At 35.6% G+C, this 13,593-nt stretch overlaps 1 protein-coding gene across 2 annotated transcripts in view; it reads left to right on the top strand.

The window, feature by feature from the left end:
• Positions 1 to 12,989, top strand: part of LMBRD2 (LMBR1 domain containing 2) — a 45,661-nt gene extending 32,672 nt beyond the window's left edge. For both annotated transcript variants that reach the window (XM_055699696.1, XM_055699695.1), the window contains 5 exons: positions 777 to 880; positions 2,062 to 2,108; positions 3,837 to 3,939; positions 5,000 to 5,129; positions 6,953 to 12,989. In XM_055699696.1, coding sequence (XP_055555671.1) covers positions 777 to 880; positions 2,062 to 2,108; positions 3,837 to 3,939; positions 5,000 to 5,129; positions 6,953 to 7,013 — 445 coding nt within the window. In that variant the 3' untranslated portion in view covers positions 7,014 to 12,989. The remainder of the gene's footprint in view (positions 1 to 776; positions 881 to 2,061; positions 2,109 to 3,836; positions 3,940 to 4,999; positions 5,130 to 6,952) is intronic.
• The last annotated feature ends 604 nt before the right edge of the window (positions 12,990 to 13,593 follow it).

The raw sequence follows: 13,593 nt of genomic DNA, 5'->3' as shown, positions 1-13,593 counted from the left end.
ATTAAAATCTATCAAGGGAAGCTGTCTCCCTTGTTTGATCCAGAAGTCTTAAAGTTCAGATTAGTATAGGAATAAAACATCTCAGCATCAATATACAATGAAGCCAACTTTGAACATGATAGTGATGCTGTACTTTGGAGAGAGGAAAACAATAACAAAACCAGCAGTTTTGTGTTGCCTGGTATGACGTTGAAAAGGTGAAAGTGGTTCCATGCTATCTAGTTCCAGGACTTAAAAAAGATGGAGCAAGTTTATTATCTGACTGCTGCCTAATGGGTATCTGAAATGGCAGCCAGCATCCGTACAGCTTAAAGAGGATGCCAGACATTTCTCCTGAGTGAAACCTGAGATGAAGGTGGCTTTCTTGTGTTTACTGTTTCAAAACCACAGAAATAATAATAGGCAGAATTTTTATAGTAATTGTCTTCCGGCAAAGAAGAGCCAGTGAGATATCATATGTATAAATTCTATTGTATCTAAGAACATTTCGAGCAATTGTCTTAAGTCATTTACACTACTCTCAGACTATAAACAGTTTTAGTGCTCAGTTTGAATAGGATTATTCGAGCACTTCCAGTTGGATTTAGGACCATGTCACTGTTCTGAATTTCCTGATTTCTCAGCATAATAATCTGTCTTCTCTTTAGTATTGATTTTTTAACTTGAATTGCTCATACATTTCTAAATAATTTGTTCTACATTTTGCATTGTAATATATTTTAACTAGTCATTGTAAATTAACAAAGGGATTGAATTGCTTGTCCTGCTTTTACCAGTTTAGGAACTCGTTGTTTGAATCTTTTGGGATTCCAGCAGTTCATGGGGGATAGTGAAATGACTTCTGATTTGATTGATGAAGGAAAAGAACTAATCAGAAGAGGTAAGTTACATCCTTTATCCTAGTCTTCCTACAGAATATAATATGTTGTTGCATTAAACTTGTCTGAAATGTTGCACACACAAAAAAAAGGCATATAGCTTGTCAATGTTTTGACAACTGTACTGAGGCAGTCTACTGCACAAAGTGCAATAGACTTACAGCCTTGTAGTTGCTGTACAAACAGCGCTGGACTTCATTGACATCTTAAATGAAGTATCAGTTTTACTCATCCAGTATCTGAATTTTAGATGTTTCTAAATATTTTACAGTTCATTGAAGTGGTGCTCCTTTGAGGTCATTACTAATCTAATAATACGTGAGCAGATTTTTTGTAATCTGTCATAAAGGACAGTTAGGACTTAAATTGTCTGTATCATCAATTGTCTGTATCCATTTTAATCTTTCTTTGTGTAGGTGTGTTGACTGAGCTGGCCAAATTCTGTCATTTCCTTTAGGATTTTTTTACTGTTTCAACTATGTTTTATCACAGAAAGCATGTTCTGTAGAGCTGCAATTATCTATTGTTTTGGAGAACTTTGGGGTTTTTATAATGTTTTTATTGAAAATGTTTCATAAAATTTGTTGAAAGCTGTCAGGGTTCTTAAGTAAATATTTAGAAATAAAAATCTCTGGATACAATGCTGTATTATGGAACACTTCAAGTCTCCTTTCATAGTTTATGAAAAACAAAAGCTAGATTTACTTAGAGTAGTAGTGTTTCTTATTTGGAGAAAGAGGAATGTCTCTCATTCTCTTCAACAAGAGGTTACTATTTCTTCGATACTGTGATGTTACACTTGCAGCTCAGTAGCAGATTTTGACACACACTATTTGGCTTATACTTTGGGCGTCACAGAACTTCAGCAAGATTTTGGTTGAGTAATGCTCAAGTTTCTTCTTAGTGTCATGCTTTTTCCAAGTATTTCTAAGAGGTTTTTTTTTGCTTTGCCACCTGATACCTAGATGTTCAGCCTTGACTCAAGCTATCATCATTATGAGTTTATTTTAATGGAAAACTCCATAATGATAGACAAACAGCATTATCTTTTGGTTTTATTTATTTGAGCCATCTATTTCAATAAGTATCTTTACTAGTTAACTTAAGTTTTTCATTGTTGAAAAAAAAATACTGGTAATGATTTTTCTTGTATGGAGCTCACACAATTGTTTTTTATCTATAGAGAAAAGGAAACGACAAAGGCAGGAAGAAGGTGAAAACAGAAGAAGGGTATGAGATTGTTGTAGCTAATTGTAATATTAATATACTACAATATCTGATAGGATTTGCCATTGCTATTTAATTGTGTGCTATATTTAACAAAAAAGTAAGTCCCCATTAATTGATGGAATCAGTTTAAACTTGTGGAATAGTCTTGGCTGACAGGAAAAAACATAATTTCTGTTCTAATTTTAAAGGATAAGAGGGTGCTTGTGGTCACACTACTTGGACACTTTTGTTACTCAGTGTGCTGTGATAATAGTGTATGCCAGTAGGTGTAATGAGTATTAAAAAGGGTCCAGCTTTCTAGGGTGCAGAATAATCTGAAATGGTTTATTATCAGGCTCTTACGTTGATGCTGCTGTGCTGGTAATAACTGCATTTGCAGTGTCATATTCACTGAAATGGGGACTGTATATGCCTCTCCCAAACCTACCCATTTATTTTTTTGAGACGAGAGATTTACATTTAAGGCAGAATTAATACTGTTACCACTGAGGAACAGAGATCTTTGATTCAAATTGTGCTTTGAGTGCATACTGAATTGAAAGATTTATGAAGGCAGTTATCTGAATAAAAAATAATTCAGGCAGATTCATTTTGAGCAGCTTCAGTTAACTATGGCTTTAGTTTTTCATTAATTTATAACATTTGGAATTTAGTATAGAAAGTCACAATCAAAGAGAGAAATCAAAAGGTTGTGTGCAAAAAACCAAGCTGACTAAAGGAAGCAAAAGCCAGTATCTGCAGAAAAGCAAGATAATACCGGAACTAAAACCTCTTTGCTTTTCAAGCTCGGGGATAGTGTAATTTCACATGACAGCCACTACTGCATAGACCTTTCTTGTAACTCTCTACCCCTTATCTCAGAATTTTAGAACATTTTATTTCGAGTGTTTTGTGAAACAAAATAGTAGCAAATGCATGTTGCATTTAGTGTACACTGAAATGATCTGACATTAAGCAGCAATTTCAGTTCAACAGCAGTTCAACAACTATTTGAGATGTTACCTATTCTTGCAGTTTGCGCATTTGTTCTTGACACTCTTGGGGCTTTTCAGTGTTACATTTTACTGGATCATGACTAAAGGTTTGATCCTTCTACAGCTTAAACTTGTAACATATGGCATAAATTAGCACAGTAACTTTGAGCATACCAGTTCCTACCAGTCCGTAATCTGAGGTGTAGATATGAATCTGAAGCATATTAAAGTTATTGGAGCAATAGGGAAAAGTTTATGTTGAGATGTGAAGTTAGAAAATGTTAACGTACTAAAACATGATGGAATTGAAAGACAGCAGAACAAGTTTAGTAAACATGGAATGTCCAAGTGCTTTTTGGTGCTCTCTGCATCTGGTTATTTTTCCATTCTACCGCTAGGTGGAAGTAGAAATCAAGAAAAGCAGCGTTCTCACCTTGGAGCAGTCGCTTTGAGTGCAGATTTAATATATAGTTGGTTTTCTGCCAGTCTTTTTTCTAAAGAACAGAGTTAGTGGTTTAGTGAAGGGATTTTAAATTTTGATTAAAAAAAAAAGGGATTTAAAATCTTGATTTTAAAACAAAACAAAAGTTCTTCCTGTGTCAAGATACTGAACAGGAACATTTTCAAAGTATTGCTTTCATAGTCTGATGCTACTGACCAATGAGCTCTAAATTGTGGTTCTGAAATATTTGTTCATTCGACATATGCATTTTCTTCACAGCTTATGTTTTTTTTTTTTTTGTAATTTTTCCAGGAATGGAAGGAGCGGTATGGAAATAGAGACGATTCCACTAGAAACAGAGTTGTGCACACAGACCAAAAAGAATCCAGCTTCTCAGAGACCAATACCAATAGACGTAAGCTTTGTGGGTTTTGAGGGGAGTTGGTTTTGTTTTGTTTTTTTAATATCTTGTCTCCACAATACTTGCTATGTGAGTAGCTTCAAAAGTGCTCCTTTTTGTCTTAGATGATGTGCCCTTCTGTGGCACAGTGCCACCTTGCCCATTAAAGACACCTGAAAAGAGTGCTGTGTTTTTTCCCATCTTCAGCACTTCAGCTAGTTGAGGTTGGAGATTCTGACTAGTCTCAATTACTTGGTCTTCTTATGGGACATGTAATTACTGCAATTAGAGTAGCAGTTGTCAGGAAAGAGATGTTATATAGGTTGTGTCTTGAAGTTGAGAGTTTAAAATCTTAAAATATACCTCTTCTAATTGCAAATGAACTCCCTCAGACTGAAATAATGGAATAACTGGATAGACAACCAACAAATGTAAAGCAAATAACATATCACAAACTCAGAAACCCAATTTTTCAGAATTGAATAACTGGTAGAATAACTGAAATTGTATGAAATTATATTTTAACATTAACCATAAGAACGTGTAGCATTCCAGCACCAAAACAAGCTGTAGGTCTGGCCTACTGAAGGTTGCAGAGTGAACTGCAAAACAACTGTATTGCATTAAGTCATGGCATTGCCTCTTTAAAAAAAAACAAACCAACAAAAACACAAAACAAAACCAAAAAACCTCCAGCTAGCTTTAGTTAAAGTGGGAAGTTGGGAAGATGAATGGATGATTGGTAGATTTAGTAGTAAAGTTTGCATATAAATTATTTTTTGTTGTTGTTTGTTTTGGGGTTTTTTGTTATTCTTTGCAAATTAGACCTCATCCTATTTGAGGGGCAAAAGAAAAATTTTAGTTGCATTGCAGTGGAGATACAAAAATGGAATACTACATATCCAAGCATGTAGCCAGATTTGGTTTAATATTGAATCTCCTCTAAATCCTTGCACTTCTATTTTGGATGAGATAGTAGCAAGTTATGATTCTGGTCTTTTAAGTTTGATGTCTTTACACACTCCAAGGCATTCATAGACCAAATCAATGTCTTTCCTTCCTTTTACCTATTCAGCACTATCAAAGTATACCCGATCAAATGGTAAGACTGAAAGGGATAGAATAGAACTCCTCCAGGATGCAGAGCCTTTGGATTTTAATGCTGAGTCAATTAATGATGACCCTCTTGAATCGGACTCGGGAAGGTGAGGAGTCTTCTGTGTTATTTGCAATTAAATGATACTGTCTTCTGGCTTACAACAGCTGTATCAGATGGTTTTATATTAATAGACTTTTTAAAAAAAATGTATCGTGTCACATAACTCTTTTCCTTTCTTCCTTCTCCTTTTCTGTTTTAAAACCAGTTGAAACCTGAAGGGTTTTCAGTTTTTTTAGAAATGTTTGGGTAAGATTTGAGTTGAATATAAATTCATATGTCGGTGTAATCTGAAAAATACTACGTATAAACCCAGAACACTGGAGAATTACCTACTTTAGAAATCTTAGTTGATTTCCCTGTATAAAAACCATCATAAAGGGCTGCAACAGAGAAAACAGAGTATTACAGGACCAGTAGTTGCAGGAATACACCTGGAATCAAATCTTGGAACTACTGGAGTAAGTTAAAAACTGAATTAATTGAACAAAAAGTCCCAGTCCTGCACAGTGTAGCTCTGTCCATGATAGAGAAATCTGTAATTCTGTGTGACTGCAACTCCAGATTTACTTAGTTGTGAAATAGAGTATCTTATGTGACTGCTAAGCTCTGCTTATATTGAAGAAACAAGTAATGCATTTAATGGGTGCTTTTTTTATCTAAGTAGTTATGAGGTGAAGCTTTTAATAGAAATAACTTTCAATTCCCTGACAAAAAGGTACAGTTTACATTATTTTTCATCTGAAACTATCATAAAAAATCCAATAAAAAATCATAAATTGTTTCAGTTGACTTATATCTATAATGGGAACAGTTCAGAAGTATGCGAAAAATGCTGTTAAGTGACACTGCCAGGTTTTACAGATTGATTTGTTTCAGAAGTTGGTTCTTTTTAAGCACAAGAGTTTAAAGAGTAACTAGCCTAGCAGTTCTGTCAGCTATTGACGACTTCACAGTGTGGAAGGGGTAGTAGTCTACAAAAATAGCAGTATGCATATATAATTCTTTTGGAGTAAATACTTTTCAAGTACAGTGTCTGAAGTCTTCTAGCACCGATGTAACTTTGCAGTGTGAAACTTTCTGAACTTTTTTCTTTAAAAGGAAAATCTGAAGCCACAGAGCTTAGTTCAGATTTCCTCTAGTAACCTACATTTCATTTCACAGAGGTAATAAATCAAGAATAATTGCATATGAACTTTCAGTTCACTTAGAAATAGCTTGAGTAACATTGATTTTCAAAACTATAGCTCCTGCAATAGTTGCAGGCGTTTTAGTACAGTAAGGGCACTAGGGACGCTATGTTCTGGCTTTGTGTCTGTTTAGGTTTTGTTAAGTACTGCACAGAGGGGGTACACTGTGTTTGCACTGAAACTTACTTGTCCTTTAAACATGCTTTTAAAATACATTTGACCAACAATTTGTGCAGCTTCTTTGTTCCCACTAATTATGCAGCCATTTTTTTAATTTTCTTTGATACTATTTCTTTTTGGAATACTGAATGAGATGTTCTTTTAATCACCCAAACTACTTTAGGATGCTGTTGTTTGCCCATTTGGTTTTGTTTTGTTTTGTTCAAAATAAGGGGGGGGAGGTGGGGAGAAAAACATTCTGTTCAACAAAAGCATTCAACTCTTTTCCTTTGTATCAGGAAGCAAAGTTCTTTAAGACTCCCAGTATTTGTATCACTGTTTTTCTTGGTCACATGAGATTTGATCACTGTCTATCAAATTTTCATGGAAACAGGAACTCAGTAGAACTTCAAAATCTGTAATTTATTAAGGAGTAAAAGTGCAGTGAGAATTATATGATTTCATAAGTCTTCATTTTTTTATTTCCTGTGATACTTTTTCATGTTTAAAATTGATTCTGCAGGTACCAGCCTGGTGGAAGATACCTGTCAATGTCTCGAAGCAAAATATTTGATGATGTCTAAATTCCTCAAAGCTGAAGATTTGGTGGATATCTATTTCCTATTCATTGTTTGGTAAATAGTGTACTTATGATATATCGCTGAACCAGAAAAGACCATTTTTGTTTAAAAAAAGAATATGAAGGAGCAACTGTTTTGGAAATGCACCTGTATGGTAACTTTCACTACTTACGACAAGAATGTGCTTCTTCTGTTGTAGATATTGTTGTGCGTCAGTGTGGGCTTTTTTGTTATGACCAAAAGGAGAAGACTATTACTTAAGTTAGTAGAAGATAAACTTCATCAATACACCTAGGGCTCAACTTGAACTGTAATGTGAGTTTTAGGAAGGGGATATTTTGGATGGAATTTTTTTGTATTTTACAAATGCTGTGAGAGCATCTTAATGCATCCAAAGTGCAGTTATATCAATTACTGTAGTAAACACTTTCTATATTTTTTCTATTTGAACTTTATGCCTAGTCCAAAACCTACTGAATTAAATAAAGGCTTCTTTTGGTTTCAGTGGTCTTTGAATCAGACCCTGTATAAGCAGAAAGATTGAATGGCAGGCTGTTTTCCATTAAATCATAAAATACATGTTCCAGTGTTTAAGGGTGGCTAAAAAGAAGATGGAGACTCCCTTTTTACAAGGAGTCACGTCACATGGAAAAGACAACGGGTAATGGGTACAGGTTGCTCCTGGGAGATTCTGATTGGACATAAGAGGAAAATTTTTCACAGTGAGAACAATCAGCCATTGGAATAATCTCCCCACTGAAGTGGTTGATTCTACAACACAGGATGTTTTTAACATTGAGGTCCCCAGTTCAAGAGAAACGGGGAACTACTGGAAAGGGTCCAGTGGAGGGCTATGAAGACGATTAGAGGACTGGAGCATCTCCCTTATGAGGAAAGGCTGAGAGCGCTGAGCCTGTGTAGCCTGGAGAAGAGAAGACTGAGAGGGGATCTTAGCAAGGCATACAATATCTTGAGGATGAGTGTCAAGAGGAGGGGGCCAGGCTCTTCTCAGTGGTGCCCAGCAACAGGACAAGGGGCAATGGGCACAAACTGCATCACAGGAAGTTCCATCTGAATCTGAGGAGGAACTTCTTTTCTTTGAGGGTGACAGAGCCTTGGAACAGGCTGCCCTGAGAGGGTGTGGAGTCTCTTTCTCTGGAGACATTCAAAACAACCCTGCATTCAATTCTGTGCAACCTGCTCTAGGTGAATCTGCTTTAGCAGAGAGTTGGACTAGATGATCTCCAGAGGTCCCTTCCAAACCTAACCATTCTGTGATTCTGTGCTTTTGTCAACAAAGGTTGGACCAGATGATTCTTGGGGTCCCTTCCAACTTGGTATTCTATGATTCTGTGAATTTTTGGCATAAATTTTGGAGCAAGAAAGCAAGCAATTGGTCAAGAAAGGCCATTTCTTTTTCATTGTATGCAGATAAATGATCTTAGCATGTGTAAATAGTTGAAACTGAATATGAATCAGAGTTTCACTGTCATATGAGCATATGTGCAATAGCAAGAATACATTATCGAAGATAAGACATCTGCTTAAGATTTTTACAGTTGTAACTGTTGAAAATCTTGGCACACTAGTGTTTTTGTAACTGCAAAAGAATATAATGTGAAAATTGAGTTAAATGCTGAAACATTATAATTTGCACACACCTCAAGCACGGCTTCAAATTGCAAAGTATTTCATTAAAAGAAGGGAAATACATAGCATGACTAGGTAATGGTAAACACTTTTAATGTCCCAGATGCCCTGGTTGCATTATGTATCTGTTTTTAAGGTGCCTGTATTTTGCAGTAAGTCGTTGCAAGAAGAATAATGCTTATTCATTTGAATGCCATTCAAAAATGCCAATTATTAACAGTGTAAAAAAGCTTCACATTAATTTCATTGGTGTAGATATATTTTTAAACTGTAGTTAGTGGAATGAATTTTCAAATGTAATCATAAGGTAAAAGATGTGGTCAAATTCATGATATCTTTGGAAATTTGGTTAATTTAAATTGTTGCTTTATTGCAGTTTGTCTTAAATCTTTACCACTTGGGAGGTTTCTTATGTGCTTATTGCAAAGTTACATTGAAAACTGACAGAGAACATGTTTCTATCATAAATTCTTTATTGTGCTTAAAAAACAGACATCCCTTAACACAGCTAGGAATGAGTTCTTCTGAAAAGTAAATTTTCATGAATGAGGTGTTTTAGTAATTTTTAAAAATAGTCTTTGTTTTCTGAAGTAATTGTTAATGGGGATCTAACTACCTCCTATGATTTAGTACATCATGTGTTCTAACAGTAGTGGTATTTGTAATATATTAATCAGCCTGTTTGAAAACACTGAATTGTTGCTATGAAGGAGAAAAAATACTCTATTTGTATAGAAATAATAATATTAATAAATCGGCAGACATAAGATAATTGTCAGTTCTGTTCTTAGGTGAATACACTGATCAACAGCCATGCCCTCATGTATTCAGGCTTACGCAGTGTCCAGGTTACCTGTGAGAGGACACTTTTTTTAATTTGGGTATTTTATATTTTGTAAAAGCTTGACCAGAATTTTACGGCTGTTTCAGGGACTGGAATTCGAGAAAATGAGACTCTTTTTGTTGGGGTTGTTCTTTAGCAACTTTATGTTGGCACCTATTCATTTTAAATCTACTTAGAAATGCTATCCTGAATTCAGCCTTACATGAAAGGGGTTGTATGTGTTCTTGCATATGCATCCACATGAATGTTCTTAGACTTGATACTTCTATTTTTAAAATTTGTATCTCATTTAATTTGTAAAAAGTTTCGGATGAAATAAGGTTCAATTTCTTTATTTAACTCTTGAAATGTCACTACAAAGGGATCTAAATTCAGTGCTAATAGAAAAGTCGTAGAAGGAATGTTTGTTTTTCTGAATGCATGTGAAGTACCCTTACCTAGCCCTTGCTGGCTTCAGAGTTGGAACCTTGTCGGGGCCTGTTTTTTCTCCTCTCAGAAAATTAGTGGAGTGGCTGCAAATAGGACTTTCAGGATTTTATATACCAAAGTAACTAGTCCCTGGTGTAAGCTCTCTGCGCAGTTTTCATTGAGATAGAATAATTTGAGGACTTGGCTAAATAAATAAATGGCAGTGGGCTATCAGTTGCCAATATAGAAATTCTGAGCTCAGTGAGGTGGGAATCCACTGACCTTTTTTTTAATGTTGCAGTGGAGTAGTGGAGTAACCAATGGTTGCTTTTTGAGCTCTGAAGATCTCAAGAATTCTCCTCTGGATTGTACTTGGAGATCCCTGGTGTCTCATGCTCACTGAACGCTGGGTGTTTGAAGTAAGAAGTTGATAAGTGAAGTCAGATTTCATCCATAGTGTTCATTGCTGACCAGCAGATACTCTTGCCCTATTTATGTGCAATTTGTAGGACAAGTAATTTAAAGTGTGTTTTGAACACCAGTTACAAGTTCATCTGACTAAATCTGGAATACTTTCAACAAAGAAATAGGGAGGACAGCTATAAAAGCACATAGCGGAAATAAGGGATATGCCTGCACAGCATTTACTGTGTGCTTGAGCTAGTTTTAAATTAGTTTGGTTACTGCTAGTACAAGTAATGCTGAACTTGTGTGAGGGCTATGTACCTAAGGATTTACCCCACTCCGAACTGGAAACGTTCAAGGTCAGATTGGATTGGGCTCTAAGCAACCTGATCTAGTTGAAGATGTCCCTGCTGATTGCAGGGTGTTGGACTAGGTGATCTTTAAAAGTCCCTTCCAACCCAAACCATTTTATGATTCCGTGATGATTCCCAGCCAGATTGCGGCAACTCTTGATGAGTTCTTTGCTACTATTGCTCTAGTCCTAACAGTACTACAGTAAAAAAAGTTAAAACTAGCTTTGGTATGTTTAAGCAGTGACTGTACCATAGGCTAATGGTGTTCTTGCATCATATTTGATGCTCCATATTAGGTGATATATAATATAACTGTCTTGCAAATTGTGCTTTTGGGAACTGAATGTTGGTGTATTTATTCTGTCACTATTTAGTCATATTTATTTGCAGCTAAAGAATGACAATTAATGTATTTCGTTTTTATATCGCTTTCTGAATTACTGAGCAGTTAAGGTATACTTCCATTTCATCATAATTTCCACAATTTCCTCTTCATCTGTGAACACCAAAAAAATCCCCCAAAACGCAAAAAAACCCACCCCAGTTAAGTAGAAATGTTTGAATATCTTCATGTCAGAGGTTCAAACCAGTGAAAAGAATCCATGCAAGTTGTAATGAACTTCGAAAAGTGGGAGTGAAAACAGTAGCTACTTTAACAGTGTGTCAGTGTTAGATTTCTTAAAAAGTATGGATAGCAAAAGGTCTGGTCAAACTTACTACTCCTACTAAATCTGTAGGTCTGTTTTTTCAGGCATTTAAAAATATACATATTCTGATACTTATATTGTGAGTGAGTCCTCTGCACTCTGCTTAAGAAAGGTGCATCTCTTGGCAGTGAAGTGAGAGTATTTTTATGAGGGAAAGTAAAAGATATGCAACTTCTGGTCTGTGCTAACAGTGACACTTTGGGCAAACTATGATGTATTTTTTTATTTAGGTACAACAACACGTTAAGAAGCAAACATCATACTACTGTAACTCACACTACTGAAAATCATGAGACTTAATTTGCCTTTATCTTGCAAACAAGCACTTGTAAAATAGTCATTAACAGTGTTAATGGGGATGGTGGAAAGCTGCGATCTTTTCAAAATTTATTCTTACTATTTTGAAACATAACCATGACAATGATTTTTACATAGAAAGTATTAAAAAAGTGATTGCTCTGATTTTCTGTACTTATGGTAATTTGTATTTTATTAAATTTATCTTGAAATACTCTAAATGTTATGTGAAAAATACAGTATTTTGTTCCAATTTTAATTATTGCTGTAATTACTTGCAATCTGAGAGGCTTTTACAATACTAAATAAGAGATTACTTTATGAAGGAAAGCTTTTTATGAAAAGGCTTCTTAAAGAAATCAGATATATCCATTAGAGACAAATGTAAGCATATTAATTATTAACAAAAACACTACTTAGGGTGTGTAGATATATATAGTCTCCTAGCTTTTAATTTTTCTTTAAAATTCAGAAAATGGTTCGTTTTTTCAGAGCAACTTAACTTGTGAACCTTGTACACTTTCTGAAACTCTTACATTCCTTTTCCCTAATGGGCTCTGCAGGAACACGTACTGCTTCTCTAATACTAGCTGTGCCTCTAATGAAGTAGTCTAGCCTGAAGCTGAGACACTCCTACACCATTTGATTACGTTAACAGAAACTCGGCATTCCTAGCAAAAAAAGCACTTTGAAATAGATCCCTTTCTAATGCATTAATTGCTGTCATTGTTCACATTGCATTGTATTTGGTGTCTTGTTTCATTCATATGGTGAGCCCAGTCAGGTTTGTTCTTGGTTTCTATTAAAGTGCACTGGAATGTATGTATTCTTCAGCATGCTTTTGTGTGTGCCTGTGTTTTAGTTGTAATTGGCAGGCAATAATAATATGCAACTTCAGTTGTTTCTTCAGGTTAATGTTATATTTGACATATTCCTGTGAATTATAATAGTTCCAGAGTGATAGCTTAGCTATCACTGTAGGAATTTATTAATTTCTATAGAAATACCTTCTATTTCTATAGAGGTACTGGAAGATAAGGGAATTAATTTCTAAGTATAGGTTTAGTAATAGAAGATCTTCATTGTCCAGTGTAATATCAAGATAGGCTGTAGGAGTGCTGCTTATGGATAGACTATCTTCTTTTGCCTTATGATACAAGTATGTATGCATAATACCTTGTTTTGAAATTCACTGAGTTACAAATTTTTCTCTGTAGTGTTCTAAATTATTGTACTGGATATATTTTTGAAATGTGTGTTAAAATATCTAGTCAAAGAGTTAAGCTGGCATGAAATAAATAATTTCTGCACTGCATTTTTCCTGGTGTATTTTAGATATTCATACCTCTCTGAAGTGTTTTTGTTAGTGATCTTTTAGAGAAATTTGATCTATTTCTTATTTCCGGGTAGAAATTAAGTTTTAGAAGACAGTCCAGCCTTGTTTTGGTCATCTTTTTGCATCATCTTTAAAAACCAAAATTGAGAAGAAGCTTGTAGACCTGCACATGTCATTGTCAAGAGTCCAGGGATGAGACTTGGACCCACACGTGGGGCCAGTACCTTTACTGACAGCTCACCCCAACTGTGGAAGCGCAAGCAGCTTCTGCGGATGCGGGGAGAAGAGCATCCAGGCTAGCTGAAGGTGTGTGCTGTCTGGAGGAAGCCTGTGAGGACCCTGTATGCTCCTGAGGCTGGCTGGGCACTGGGTGTTTTTGTGGGGCATAAGATAGGATGGAAGGTAGGGCTCCTACACCTCCCTCCTTTCCACAAGCAGTCAAAGTAGGACATAATTCCTTCTAGACGTCCCCAGCCATTGGTGAGAATAGAGGCAAGAGACTGTTTCTACTACAGCTGTCAAGAGACTGGCCCAGTGAAGGAGTTAACTCTGTCTCCTCTTTTGCTGCTTCCATATGTATCTT

This window comes from Falco cherrug, chromosome Z (assembly GCF_023634085.1).
Source record: "Falco cherrug isolate bFalChe1 chromosome Z, bFalChe1.pri, whole genome shotgun sequence".
Taxonomy (NCBI): domain Eukaryota; kingdom Metazoa; phylum Chordata; class Aves; order Falconiformes; family Falconidae; genus Falco; species Falco cherrug.
The sequence above is the reverse complement of the archived record's forward strand: the minus strand, read 5'-3'. Positions and strand labels throughout refer to the sequence as shown.